The 15378-nt window shown below is 44.6% G+C and overlaps 1 protein-coding gene across 8 annotated transcripts in view; it reads right to left on the bottom strand.

Annotated features, from left to right (window-relative positions):
* CELF6 (CUGBP Elav-like family member 6) overlaps positions 1-15378 on the bottom strand; it is a 30989-nt gene that overhangs the window by 10299 nt on the left and 5312 nt on the right. For 5 of the 8 annotated variants that reach the window (XM_042988453.1, XM_042988452.1, XM_042988454.1 and 2 more), the window contains one exon: positions 7827-7875. In XM_042988453.1, the coding sequence (XP_042844387.1) occupies positions 7827-7875 (49 nt within the window). Of the gene's footprint in view, positions 1-7826; positions 7876-8988; positions 9062-9522; positions 10128-15378 lie in introns of those variants that run through there. The other 3 variants (XM_042988458.1, XM_042988459.1, XM_042988461.1) reach the window with 3 other exon arrangements.

Genomic DNA, 15378 nt, shown 5'->3' with positions numbered 1-15378 from the left:
ATAAGCTTTTCTCCAAAGAAGATATACAAATGGCCAGTGAGCATATACAAAAATGCTCAACACAACTGTAAATCCTTAAAGAAGTAAAAATTAAAGCCACAAACCATATCACCTTACACCTATTAGGATGACTAGTTTTGGGGAGAGGGTTGTTTGATTTTTTTATTTTATTTATTTATTTTTTATTTTTTTTAACGTTTATTTATTTTTGAGACAGAGAGAGACACAGCATGAACGGGGGAGGGACAGAGAAAGAGGGAGACACAGAATCGGAAGCAAGCTCCAGGCTGTGAGCCGTCAGCGCAGAGCCCGACGCGGGGCTCGAACTCGCGGACCGCGAGATCGTGACCTGAGCTGAAGTCGGAGGCTTAACCGACTGAGCCACCCAGGCGCCCCTGTTTGATTTTTTTTAAATTAATTAATTTATTTTGAGAGAGCACGCACAAGTGGAGGAGGGGCAGAGAGAGAGAATCCCAAGCAGACTCTGCTCAGCCGGGGGCCCTATGCAGGGCTCAATCCCACAACCCAGAGATCACAACCTGAGCCCATATCAAGAGTCAGCCACTTAACTGCTTAAGCGAGTGAGCCACCCAGGTGTTCCTAGGAGAAGAAGAAGGAGAAGGTGGAGGAGGAGAGGAAGGAGAAAAGGATAAGAAGAAGCGGGGGGGGGGGGGGGGGGGGGGGAAGGGGGAGTGGGAAGAGAAGAAGGAAAAAATAGCAAGTGTTGGAAAGAATGTGGAGAAATTGAAACCGGGGAGTTTGTGCACTGTTAGTAGGAATGTAAAATGGTATAGCCACTATGGAAAACAGTATGGCAGCTCTACCCAAAATTTAAAATAGGATTACCATATAATCCAGCAATACCAGTTTTGAGTGTTATATCAAAAAGAATTGAGAACCAAGTCTCAGAGAGATATTTGTACACTTATGTTCATAGTAGCATTACCACAAGAGCTAAACATGGAAGAAACCCAAATATCTATCAGCCAATGAATGGATAAAGAAAGTGTGGTGTATATACATATATATATGTATACACACACACACACAATGGAATATTATTCAGCCTTTGAAAGGAAGGGAAATCTGACATATGCTACAACATGGATGAACCTTGAAGACATGATGCTAAGTGAAATAGGCCAGCCACAAAAAGACAAATACTGTATGATTTCAGTTAAATGAGATATCTAGAGAAGTCAAATTCATAGAAACAGAAAGTAGAGGATGGTTACAGGGGTTGGAGGGAGTTATTTAATGGGTACAGATTTGGGGTTTTATAAGATGAAGAAATTCTGGAGATGGGTTGCACAACAATGTGAATATACTTAATACAAGTGAACTGTACACTTAAAAATGGTAAAGGTGAATATAAAAGTGGTAAAGGTGATAAAGTTTATGTTATGTCTATTTTACTATACTTTTTAAAAATGAAGAAGGGGCTGGGAAAATAAGATAAAAAAAAAACAGAGAGGGACGCAAACCATAAGGGACTCCTAGCTACAGAGAACAAACTGAGGGAGGGGCACTTGGGTGGCTCAGTCGGTTGAGCCACCGACTTTGGCTCAAGTCATGATCTCGGGGTCTGTGAGTTCGAGCCCTGCGTCGGGCTCTGTGCTCACAGCTCAGAGCCTGGAGCCTGCTTCGGATTCTGTGCCTCCCTCTCTCTCTGCCCCTCCCCCACTCATGCTCTGTCTCTCTCTCTCTGTCAAAAATAAATAAACATTAAAAAAATTAAAAAAAAACCCTGAGGGTTGATGGAGGGAGTGGGGGGGGGGATGGCCTAGATGGGTGTTGGGCGATGGACATTAACGAGGGCACTTGTGATGAGCACTGGGTATTCCATGTAAGTGATGAATCACTAAATTCGACTCCTGAAACCAACATACACTATATGGTAACTAACTTGAATTTAAATAAAAACTTGGAAGAAAAAAGATGAAGAAGGGCTCTAAGGAGGGCTGAAAAATAGGCACATAGACCAAGAAAGAACAGAGACTCTGTTGTCCCTTAATCCTAATCCAGAAGAACCACAAAGTGAGGTAGAAAGGTAGACCAAGCCTGAGAGTCCAGGTTCCTCTGAGAGAGAAGAATCTCAGGATCCAGACTGTATTTTCCTTTGCAGGCTGTATACCTATACCTGAAGGGCTCGTCAGTGCCGTTCAGCCATTGCCATGACCTAAAAGTGTTAACAATCAGCTTTGGGTGATCTGTTCTGAGTCAAGCTTAAGGAGAGCACCTCCCTTTACCTTCAGAGGTAGAATTAATGTTAGGAAGTGAAACATTGACTTGAGTAGTCTTAAGCACTACTGTGAATCTTATCCAGTCAAGTCTTCACTGGAAGAATACCTTTTCGAATTAAGTAACTCTAAGGATCAAAGACAAATATGAGTGTCAGGTGACCAACTGAACAGTTGTTGCTAAGGTGTATATGTGACTTAAGTCAGAGGATATGTCCCAGTATTATGCAATTCTGAAAATTCTAGCTCAAAACTTAACTTTAACTCAAAGTTCAGTTGTAAAACACTGAATAAAAGAGAATCCTGGATAAAATTAGAAAAATGTGGCCCACCTAGTTAGATAATTATATATATAGTATTTTGTATTCCAAATCCAGGCTGATATTTAAACAAATCTGTGAAAATACAGGCAGAAATTAATTAATTATAGGATGGTGATAGGAGGGTTGATATGATAACAGATCATTGGCCTTTTCAGTTCACCAAACTTCAAGATTAAAAAAAGAGATGCCTTACTTCAGAGAACATTTAAGATTTCAAGGTTTCAAAAAACTAACGTGGAAAGAGTGCATGGATTGATTACTTAACCTATATCTGTACCTCGGGCATCCTGGATACATGAATATTTGCTAGGTTAAAACAAAAAAACAAAAAAACAAAAAAACAAAAGCCTAAGTTGGAGAATGGGACAAGCAAAGTAATCACTATTATGATTTATGAATTTATTGATTTTGTTATAAAATTTGAAAGAGATGAAAAAACATACAAGAGTTCAATGATTTTGAAGATTTTGCCTTAGGGCTAAAAAATACTTTTCCTGTAAGATTGGTACTTACAACTTAACTTATTTTTTGTGCCTCCATAGCAGAGATAATGTAAGTTAGAAAAAATAAACTACAGTCTCTACGCTGAACAGCAAATAAAATAGACTTAGGAACTGTTAACTAACCTTATTGTGGTAACCATTTTGCAATATATACCTGTATCAAATAATCACATTGCATATCTTCAACTTATATATGTTGTATGTCAATAATGTCTCAATATAGCTCAAAAAATAGGAAACAAAATAGACTTATTTAGTTACCATTGTATGAAGGGTTTGGGGATCTCTAGCTCTGACCTCATATAATTTGAAGTTAACATTTTGAAACACACGAACCTTGAATTTTTGCCCCGGCACACATTTTAATGTTCACATTCAAACAAATCCAAATGCCAAGGAGAAAATTTTCTGGCACTATGTTTGTTTTATATACAAGTGGGTGGGGTGCCTTAAGTATAATTAGGATATTATTTTGTTTTGGAAAATTAGGTGCATTTTCCTTTAAGAGTACCACTCGACGCCACAGGATGTAAAATATAGGCATGGGGTATGGAGTACATAAACTGTGCGGAACTTAGCTGCACAAGTTATGGGAAAAGCCTGAGATACATTCAAAGGCTCCTATAACATAGTCCATGACGACCTGGATGCCCATTTGACACTCTGAGTACCATCAAGGCTGCAGAGGATGATCATGGAAGAAGAGGGCCTCCAGCACCTTCTATCAGGCAGATCCTGCTGTGTTGCTATTACTGCATTGTAAGCATTGAACATACAAATGTTACCAATAACTTCTAAAAGTACTACGACATACAGTGTGTTTAAAACATAGGTTACTTCAACCACAAACCTCATGTCTATTGATTAAAAATAGAAATACTACGCAGTTGCACTGGCATCAAAATTCAAGGGAGAATGTAAAGTAACTATTTTCATCAAAAAGCTCACGTGTGCACAATAGATTACTCCTATATGCAGATGGGAAGAAATGGAAGTCTTTGGGCAAAAGAAGTAAAACTAACAGGTTTGGCTGGGTTCTCACAGTGCTGGCCAATTTTTAAAAATTGAATTAGTTGGTGGGGCACCTGGGCAGCTCAGTTGGCTAAGCATGATCTCGCGGTTTGTGAGTTCAAGCCCCGCATTGGGTTCTGTCCTGGAGCCTGCTTTGGATTCTGGGTTTCCTCTCCCCTCCCCCATCTGTGCTCTGTCTCTCTCTGTCTATCAAAAATAAATAAACGTAAAAAAAATTTAAGAAAAAAATTGAATTAGTTGGGACGCCTGGGTGGCTCAGTTGGTTAAGCGTTTGACTCTTGATTTTGGCTCAGGTTATGATCTCAGGATTTGTGAGATCAAGCCCCTGGTCCAGGCTCCGCACTGACAACAGGGAGCCTGCTTGGGATTCTCTCTCTCCCTCTTTGTCTCTCTCTCTGTCTCTCTCTTTCTCTGCCCCTCCCCTGCTAATGTTCGTTCACTCTCTTTCAAAATAAATAAATAAACTTTAAAAATTGAATTAGTTGCCAATATTTAATACAATTAAAATGTAAATTGTAATTCAGTCATGAGTCTCATCCATTTAAAGTTACCTACCTGGTTCCTGTAGCATTTGAGTTGGTGATCCCTGTTTTATGAGGGGAAAATCTAATACTTCCTTCCAGAAGAAAATGGTAGAATTTTGGAAGATTATACTATTTGCTTTGATACCCTCTAGATTATGTCTGCATTGGTATCAGTATTCTTAAAAGATATAGAAATCACTATTAATCAACTAAACTAAGGGATTTAATTTTGGGAATAATAAAAAATCAAACTTATAGGCTTAAATATATCAGGACAGGTGTGACCATTAACTCTGAAGTTTTTCTTAGATAATTTTTTAATTTATTATTTTTAAATTTTTAACATTTATTTATTTTTGAGACAGAGACAGAGCATGAATGGGGGAGGATCAGAGAGTCAGGGAGACACAGAATCTGAAACAGGCTCCAGGCTCTGAGCTGTGAGCATAGAGCCCGACGCGAGGCTCGAACTCACAGACCGTGAGATCATGACCTGAGCCGAAGTTGGCCGCTTAACTGACTGAGCCACCCAGGCGCCCCATAATTTTTTTAAATTTAAATTCAAGTTAGTTAACATACAGTGTAGTCTTGGCTTCAGAAGTAGATCCCAGTGATTCATCTCTTACATATGTGGTCATCCCAAAATGTGCCCTCCTTAATGCCCATCACCAATTTAACTCTCCCCCCCACCCAAGCAATGAACTTTTATAGAATGTTTAGGATCACAGAGATCAGACTGGAATAGGGCAAGCTGTCCCACATTGGTGTCAAATGTTACATTTCAAAAAACCAAACTCTGATACCATTTCAAGAGTTGAGTCTCTAAAGCATTAGTTTGTGTTAAAATTCAGCAGAGAGCTGAACTCACTTTAGAAGTAGTATATAACATTGAAGGAAAGGAACACACTTCAATTAGTAACAAGATTATCTAACACAGATCAGTTTGGTAGTTAAATACTAATAAATTGTAAGGGTCCAACTGTTCTGCAAGACAGTACATATGCTTCCTCTCTCCTGAAAATGTAGCAGGGAGCATTTGGTGACTCTGAGTGGGAGCAGGAAGGAATTGAGAGATTGGGTCATCTAAACCTGCAAGGATTATTCATGAACGCATATGGAGTATATGTGTGCTAAGAGACATCACTTGTCAGGAAATACCTGTGTAACACATAACTACTAAAATTATGAATTCCACTGCCAGGCAGACCTCTTTTCAACTAGATTTGCTTATCCTGCTCTCTCGAGCTGCTCTGAATCTGAACAGGTGTATAGGTGGGCTGCCACAGGTCACAGAATTTGTCAGTGATGTGACACCTGAAAAACCTGTACAAAAGGGGGAGGCAAATGATAAAATTCAGGCTGATGCCACTGAATGGGGCCCAGATGATGAGGAAAGATGGACTACGACAAGCGGAAGCATCATCAGAAGCCTCCTTTGTACAGTTGCCCTCATCCCAACAAGTTGTATTGGACTCCAAACAGCAAGAGTGCCCCCAGCATTGTGAGCTTAGTTCCTGAACCAGACTCCAAGTTTCATCATGTTCTGAACTCTGTGCATGCTATTCCCTCTACGTAAACACTTGCCCCCTCTCACCTCCTTTCTGTATTTGACTACTTCTTGTCTATCCTTGAGATCTCAGCTTGAATATTAATACCTCTAGGAGCCCATCTTGACCTCCCAGACTAAGAAAGGTGCCTCTTGCTATTGTGCCCACAATCCCTCCAGAACTTGAAAGACACTGATCACACTGAATTGTAACCCCCTTGTTCACTATCCCCACATAGCCTCAGACTCAATGAAGCTAGAGGCCAGGGCTGTCTTGCTCACATTTCTATTCCTAATATGGAGCAAGTTACTCAGAAGATGTTGGCTGGATGGTTGAATAAACTCAACATGTCTGCTTCTTAGCTGATTCAGCTACTCTCAACTGGCCTCTGAGCTATGGGACTAGCTAGTGTTTGTGGACAAGACTTAGAAGATAGCCAACAATGGCCAACAATGGTCTCGATGCCTAACAGAGCTTCCCAAAAGGGAGAAATTCTTGGGACAAGTGAACCAGATTCTGTATGGAGGCTGGAACTTCTCAAAAACCTGTCTGGAAAGAATGAGGTGGAAAAGGAGGATACACACGTGAAGGGGAGGAGGAAACTTGGAAATATCTCTTCAAGGCAAAGTAGAGGTGATAACATCTTGATCTGAAATTGAGAAGCACAGACCAGAGGTCAGATAATCTAAATAGATGAAGGAATTATTTCATGAAGGAAAGAACTCTACAATGGAAGAAGCTACCAGAGCCCCCTTTAGGTGTAGACGGTGAATAGGAAGTCTGAGACGGCGTGAGAATTAGTTGGAGTCAATAAATGCCTGTCAATTAGGTTCCATTCTCTCCCTGATCATGGGGAGCTTCTTCCACCTAACAACACCATGACTGATCTTGGATAAGACAGGGAGAGAGTCTTATCTAAGGGAGAGAGTCAGCAGACATCAGGGCTATTGGCAGATATCCTGGAATGATATAAGACCAAAGGGTGAGAAAAACACCAAAGAACTGACACCAGAAGCTAGCATCACTTTTCCAGTATGGAAGCTGGCTGGAATGTAGCTGGTTGTCAGAAAAGCACAGACTCTTTACCCCTCCTGTTCTTAAGGAGCACTGGTCTTTCCAAAGTGCTTCTAAAAAACCTTTGAAGCCTTTCAGTGGTCCTCAGCAGAGAGTCAAGTTCCTTACTATGGCTTGCAAAGTCTGTGTTACTAGACTCATCTTTTGCCATAAGTAACCAGATAATTGCAGTGAGGAAATGAGTGGCCTCAATCCAGAGTGGACTGGGTCCTCTCTGATCAGAAGAATATGCAAAAGGAGAATAAGTCCAGCCTGGTTCTTCAAACAAATCTGGAAATTCCATCTGAAAAAAACAGGAATGAACTCTTTCCAGGGCAAGGTGTCAAGAGCTCCCTTCCTCTATCTCCAGCATCTTCTTAGGCTCTTCCTGCTTCTTTTGGGTCTGGGGACTCTAGGACCCCCTCTCTCCTCAGCCTTATCTGGGAAGGCTAAGCTGTTTCTGGTGTTGAGCAACACTGGGCCCCACTTTTCCCCCAACCCAAGGAAGCTCTAGCAACAAACCATAGATAGGACTGACGTGAGGAGTAGACCCACCATCCCCTACATGGGTGATACCCTGAGGTTTGTCAGATAGGGAAGTTACCTCCTCGACCCTCACTGGCAGCCGGCTTCACTTGGATCGGACGATTCATCTGAAAGACATTGGACCAACACACCTAGTCAGCATGACTGCCTGATCCTGGCACCTGGCTTCTCCTCCCCTGGATGCCTCAGGATCTAAGCCCTGGCTCCTTTGAACTCTGCACTCCACCACTCTCATGGTGGGCTATAGATTTTCTCCAAGATTCCTTCCTTAAACTGGGGAATTTAAAAAGTGCTGAAATCTGAAGGGTTGGTGATAGGAAGCTCGGTGGCAAGCCAGGATGGACCGTGGTGGTTAAAGAGATTCTGCTTTGGGCTATGGGCCTGGACTATGTGCGCCTGTCCCTCTGGCTCCTGGACCTCCTTAAAGGTTTTGAGTGAGAGGAGTTGGGTGGGAAGGTGGAATTAATACTGAAGATTTGTGTTTTGTTCTAAAACTGAGAATATAATTCTATATGTCATTTAGATTAAACAAGCTGGGAATTGGATTCCGCCATTTAATGGTTGTATGACTTCAGTAAAGCCACCCTCTCTCAGATTCAGCTTGTTAGATGGGGGGAAGCCTTCCCAAGCTTCTGTATTACCAAAGTTCCTACAGTCACCCTCTCAGTTCCCTCCCTGGGTCCCCCTTCCCTTGAGGATGTTGGCATTCTCCAGGGCACCATCTTCAGCCCTGCTCATCCCACTGTTCCCGTTCTTCCTGGAGAGTCTCACTCACACCCACAGCCTCAGTTACCATGCTCACAGGGCTGACTCAGAGCTCTGCATCCCCAGCCCACACCTCCCTCCTGAGCCTAAGACCCATGTACCCAGCTGTTTGCTGGACAGCCTGACTAAAAAGTCCCACTGGCATCTTCCACTCAACGCACCCATACCAGAGCTTATCTTTTTGCCCGGACCTGATCCTTCCAGTCATCCAAGCTAGAAACCTGGAAAGCAGCTTGACTCTTCCCTTTACCCCCTCCCCCCCCAACCAATTTCACCTTCTAATTCAGGGGTTCCCTGATCAAGGGTAGATAAGAATCACCTGGGAACCATAGCAGACTCTCAAGTTAGGGGACTGTATAATTTGTAAAAGCTCCTAGGTGATTTCGACATACACCCCCACACAGTCCCATCCCCCAACCACCCTGAGAGAATTCATGATTGAATCCCCATCTCACCTTCCTCTCATGGGTGTTGTGGGGATCACATGAGATAATGGGGACGCAAAAGGTCTTTGTAAACTGCCAAGAGCTGGGTGCGTAGGAAGTGAGGAATTAATGTTGGGGGCAGACAGCTGAGTGCCGGGAGGAAAGAACAGCGGCCTTCCCGTTCATGGAGGAAGGGGTACTGATGCCCATCTGGCCTGAGAAGGTGATGATCTGACCCCCTCCCTTCAGGAAATGCACTGCTTCTGCACCAATCAGGGCCATTCCATCCTCTACCAATGTGCTCGTTGCCGAGACAACAGGCAGCTTCCTGTTACCATAGCCACAAGTGCTACCCAGTAACCATGGTAACGCCCTGGCAGTCACAGTTGAGCAATTTCCTTTGGATCAAATTTGGGGGTGGGGGAGTGGGGAGGGATTATTAAAAAAAAAAAAAAGGAAAGGAAAGGAAAGGAAAGGAAAGGAAAGGAAAACAGGCCAAGCCTGAACCAGTGCAATCCCCCTCCCACCCAGGGCTCAGGTTCTTATGCGCTCTGACACACCCACCCGCTGGTGGTGGAGCCCCTGCAGTGTACCAGGTTGAGGGTGGGGGCCGAGACACCGACAGGACTCAGGCTGCAGTCTAGAGGGGATGACAGATCAATCCAAGCAGATCAGGGCGAGCTGGACAGGTCTGGATTGGCCGGGACCAGGGACCAGGAGGAACGGGAACCGTCCCTGGGCATGGCCACCTGTGATTGTGGAGGAGAGACCAAGAGACAGAGCCATGGAGAGCAGAGAAACAAGGAGAGATGAAGAGACACAGGAAGACAGAAACGATGAGAGAAAGAGACAGACCTAGAAAGGGGCAAGGAAAGAGAAATATAGGTGGATATGGGAAGGAAACGAAGGGATAAGGGGTCAGGAAGGGGATGCAGGAAAGGCAGGGAGGAGTGTGGCAGGGGAGAATGAAAGAGGGGAAGAAGCCTGGGGTGGGGGGGCAGTGAGGGTGAGCAAGACCATCATTATTTTATTAGTTCTTAAATAGATCCTGAGAATTTCTCTCTGGAACCTAGAGTGACAAGCACATGTGACAGCAGTGGTTTCCATGGCAGCTGCCTCCCCGGCTGGGTTTCTGGAGAGATGGAGCTCATCAGTGCTCTGGGGGACACCCCTTTCCCCTCCCCCACTCCACCACTCTTTAATGGAGGGTGGGCATTAGGTGGTATATACATGTCCCATAGACCTGGCAGGGTCCAAGCCTCAGAGTCTGGGCACCTGGGCTTTCCACCATGCGGGCATTTCCTGAAATCTGTGAAGAGCCCCAGGCTAGGCCCTTCACAGGAGACAGCAACAACCTTGGGGAATCTGTCCTCAATGGTTTTTAGGGAGGAAGATAATCGCCACCATTTCCTAAAAGCCCACTATACACCAAGCCCTTTCTGGGACACTTTACATATATTGTCTCTAAATTCCTTCCAACTTCTCTGCAAGGTAATATCATTATCCCCATAGTACAGACGGGGAAGTTGAGGCTTAGGGAGGTTAAATCACTTGTTCAAGATCATGCGATGGGTAAGTGGTTGAGCTGGGATTTGCCCCCAGGCCTATCTGATGCTGAAGCCCATGTTTTTGTGTTGTGCTGCTCAACTCCATTCTTAAGACATGAACACAAGTAATGAGGCACAGAGTGACCAGGGCCTTAGGAGGAGTGCAAAGTACAGTGCTCTGGGAGAGGCTGACTCCAGCTGGAGAGGTTGACACAGGGAAAGCTTCACAGAGGAGGCAAAGTTTGACCCGGGCCTTGCAGGACTGGGGTCATTGGGCCACATGGAGATAATGGGAGAGGTAGAGCTGGAACCTGAGCACTCCAGATGGCAGGGGGTTGGAAAGGGAGCTGCAAGTCTAAAGGAGCAAGGATTCTGGTAGGCATCTGGCATGGAGGTAGCCAGGGCACAGCAGATTGATTCTGAGTCATATAGATGTGGGTTTAAATTGAGACTCCATTACTGGCAACTTCTTCAAGGTCTTTGAGTCTCAGTATTAGTAAAAGGGGAAATCATGATCCCACCTTGCAGTGTTGTGTTTGTTTTTAATGGAAGGGTGTAAAACTGAAGGGTAGCCAATGGCCGGGTTGGGGCAGGTTGTGAAAATCACAACAAGGAATTTTGACTTTGTTGTACTTCAAAGGCAGTAGGGATCCAGGGAAGGATATTAAGTAGGGAAAGATCCCATGAGCTATCACTGTGCAGAGAAAAGATTGGAAAGGGAAAAATTAGAAATAGGAAGATCACTAATACAGGTAAGGGGTGAGGGTGACCTTAACCAGGGCGTAAGGAAATAGATAGATTCAAGAGATGTTTAGGATGATTAGCTGGACTAGAGTTCTATTGGATGTGGGAACTGAGGGAGAGAAGAAAATACTGGCTGACTTTTAGGTTTATGGCTTAAATGTTGAGGATGTTGGCAATTTGGGAATTTGGAGATGCAGGGGAAGTCTCAGGGGAGGAGGAGCCCAAGAGGATGAGGACAGAGTTGGAGAGAGGTGGTTCTCCTTTGGTCCCCACTGGGAAATGGTTAGGGAGGACACCTAGGATTTAGGTATGCTCTGTGTGGCTGAAGGAGAAAGAGAGCTATCCACATGAACTGCCTAAGCAACCCTACTCTGCCTGGTTCCTGTCACAGCCAGGGGAGAGATGTGGAAGCGGGGTAAGGTAATCCCAGTTCCCCTTTTAGGAAAAGAGGGTATTGCCTCCTTGGCCAAGAATTTGTCATGGGACCTCAGGTGAGCTCTTGCCCTTGGCTGAGCACCTATTCCCTTGAGAGTTTCCCAGGTAGAGTCCAGGCCCATATCTGCTTCAGGGCCAGCCCTGGAGGGAAAATCAAGGGAGAGAATGTCGGAAAGAGGAGAGAACAACCTATTGCAGGCAGTGTAGTGGAGTGGGGAAGGTTGGAGGTAGCACAGAGGCATATGAGGCCCTGGTACTTTGACCACCATGAGCAGGAGGGAAGGCAAGGCCCTACCCCTTCTCCCTGCTTGACTTGCATAAAAGGTCTACTTTGGGCTCAGCATTACCCTCTTCAGACATTTCTGCCTTGATGCCAACTATTCCTAACACTGAGCACCTGTGCCCTCAGCCACTTCCACCATGGGAAGAATATTTATCAGGATTACTGGTGGGTCTAAGAGAGGTGTCATGGATGCAGGGAAAAGTGAAGAAGAGAAAAAGCAAACTACACCATTTTCAGCTCTTTGCTCTACTTCACCTCTTCTTCTGATTCAATCCACTGCCAAGTCCCACTGGTTCTCGAGTCTATATGGATATCCTAAATAACTCTCAAGTTTATCCTATCCTCCCCATTCCTGCCCTGTCTCCAGCTCCAGGTCAGCACCATCATTCAGCTGCACTCAAGCAACAGTGTCCTAAAGGATAAGCTGCCTCCAATATTGCTTCATCTTTCAACTCAACCATCACACTGTAGCTGGAGTGAGCTTTTGAAACCAACCCCTCACTCTTTCCTTACTAAAATCCATCCACAGTTCTCCATTTCAAGCCTCTCAATAAAGCCAGACATCCTAAGACTGGCAGTCCAAACTTGTGGGTCCTGCCTCCCTTGCTGCCCAAAATGCACAACACTCCATTCACAGGGAGCCTTGGCCTTCTCCATTGGACATCTTCACTGCCAGTTTTCACACTGTACCTAGAATTCCAGAAGTTGCCTTGTCTTCTAGTTTTCTAGACCCTCAAATGTGATGAAATATGGTCATGATTGGGCTCAGATAGCATCTCCACTGTGAAGCATCTCCTCTGTCTCCACTCTGATGCCCTTTTATGTGCCTAGATGTAAATCCCACTGAGATGCAATGAGTTATTTCTGGGCTGGAAAAGCTCCTTGAGGCCAAAGGCTCCAATTCACTCACTGGGCGGCTGCTAGCACATATAGTGCCTTTGTGTGAGTTACAAAAAGGCACTCCCCCAATGATGGGATGAATTAGGAAAAAAAATGTGCCTCCCCCTCTGGGCTGACACAGCCCTGTGATAATGTGCATGGCTTGGTCAATAGAGCATGGCTAGATTTTAGCCCCCACTTGCCCTTTCCACTCAAGCTGTTTTATGCTGGGCACAACTTGCAAAAGCAAGTGCACTGTTATGTCTGTCTCCTTCACAGTGTTTGAAGGGATGGATGTCCAAGGGAAAGGTGGTCATGGGCAAGGATAGAGACAAGTAGGAGGGCACCTTCTGGGATAAGGTTGGCCTTACCTTCTTTAGGTGGATTCTGGAGCCTAAAATGAGGCTGCAAGAAGTAGCTTCAGCTTTATAGAGAAGAAGCTACAGAAGGTGGGACAGACCACTGAGGTTTAAAGAAAGTCCCCCTGAGTAGGGAGCCCAGTTTTGATAGGTGACAGAAATTAGCAGAGGCACATGGAGGGGAGTTATGGTGAGGTCCCAGTCCAGTAGATACTATGACATTTTTCCTAGAGGTTCAGGATTTTTCTCTGGGGAGACAACCATTCCTGCTCCCACAGTGACTATCCTTCTGGTCTCTAGTAGGAGCCCAAATTGAAGTCTTTCCTTGCTTTTCCAGTAGATGGCAGCTGTGCCCAGGACCCAGTGCCTACAGAGAGCTGGACACCCTCCTCCCTTCATGCTGGTGGGACTGAGGTCAGGTGACTAAAGCTGCTACTGCCCCTGGCAGGCCCAGAGGAAAGATTGATGGCACGGACATAGCTTGGGCTGGCCAACAGAGCCATCGATTTTCATTTAGGAGAATAATTAAATATTAATTTGCACTTTGTTAAGCTGAGGACGGTGAATAAAGCCAAACCTGGCAGTACAGGATGAAGCCAGGCCATGTTGCAAGCCTGCAGATGAAAGGGTTGGAGAGGGCAGATGCATCCAGTCACCACCCCCTTCAGAAACATGGACCCCTGTCTGCCACCAGCTTGGTGTAGATAATAGTGTAGTGGTTAAGTGAATGAGTTCTGGAGTCAGACTACCTGGATCTTCCCAGATCTTCCTACCAGTAGCTACCTAACCTTGCACAAGCCACTTGTTTCCTTTGACTCAGTTTCCGCATCTGTAAGGTGGGAATGCCAATAACAATAGCTTCTTCACAGAGGATTAAGTGACTTTGAGAATGCAAAATTCTAGGAACACTGTCTAGTATCAACAAATGCTAGTTATTATTATTTCTCGTTTCTCCTTCAGAAATTAACCCACTAATCTAGAGCTCCACAGCCCTTATCTCAGGTGCCCTCAGCCTCATAAAGTCCTCTCTCTGTGGAGCCCTGTGGCTGGTTGAAGAAGGTTTTTTTTTTCCCCCTCACAAAGTTCATCTTAATTTTTTCAGTGTTCCCATTTGCTTTCAGGATAAAGTCCAAATCCCTCACCCTGGCATCCAAAGTTTCCTCTTCAGCCACTGCTCTCTGGTGGGTCTTCTCTCTGGCCTGGCCCATGCTCACCCAGGCCTTCCTCCAAACTCCCAATCCCATTTCACACCCATCTTGTTCCTTCTGTCTATGCACCTTTCCCATGCTGTTTCCCACATGGAATGTTACAGTTTGTGTCAGCGACTTTCAATTTTAGCAGCAGAAGTCACTTATTCCCATGGTTGGATGAATAACTTCTACTCCTACTCCTACTAACACTGCTGTTACTGTCACTACTGCCGCTGCCACCAGGTAACCTGTACTGAGTGCTTACTGTCTACCAAGAACTATGTTAAGCACTTTACATGAGTTAGTTCACTTAATTATTATAACAATTCTATGAATTCAGTTTTACATATGAAGATGCTTAGGCTTAGAAGTAAAGACTTGCCCAAGGTCACAGAGTTAGTGAGTGGTAGGGCTTGGATCTACACCCATGTCTGTTTGACTCCAGAGCCTGCACACAGAAGCTTGGTAGCAGTAATACACTGGTGTTCCTGGATGCTGAGTCTTCAAGAGTGAGGCTTGAGTTGCTTCAATTACTGGGATTCATCCTAGGACCTGACCCACTCACAGCTTGATCAACTCTAGGTGAAGCTTGTGCCACTGCTGGACAGTTCCAATTCAGAGAAATGATTTCTTTATACTGAGCTGAAATTAGTGTGTCTGTTCTCTATACCCGCTGATCCTGGTCCAGCCCTCTAGAGCCACCCATAGAAAACCAAATCCCTCTTCAGAATTTGAAGGCGGTTACCCTCACCCTACCAGTAATATTTACTGAGATCTTCCCCTGTGCCAGGCACTTGCTAACCTCAGTTAATCCTCACAATAGCCCAGTGAGCTAAGTGTTAGTATAACTCACTCCTTATAGATGAGGAAGTTGAAGCTCCAGAGTCTAAGTAATGTATCATGAGACACAGAACCAGTAAATGACAGAACAGAAATTCAAATCTAGGTCTGTTGAGACTCAAAAAGTCATATTTTTAATCATT

Source organism: Panthera tigris, chromosome B3 (genome assembly GCF_018350195.1).
Source record: "Panthera tigris isolate Pti1 chromosome B3, P.tigris_Pti1_mat1.1, whole genome shotgun sequence".
Lineage (NCBI taxonomy): Eukaryota > Metazoa > Chordata > Mammalia > Carnivora > Felidae > Panthera > Panthera tigris.
Note: the sequence above shows the minus strand (reverse complement) of the source record. Positions and strands in the feature narration are given on the sequence as shown.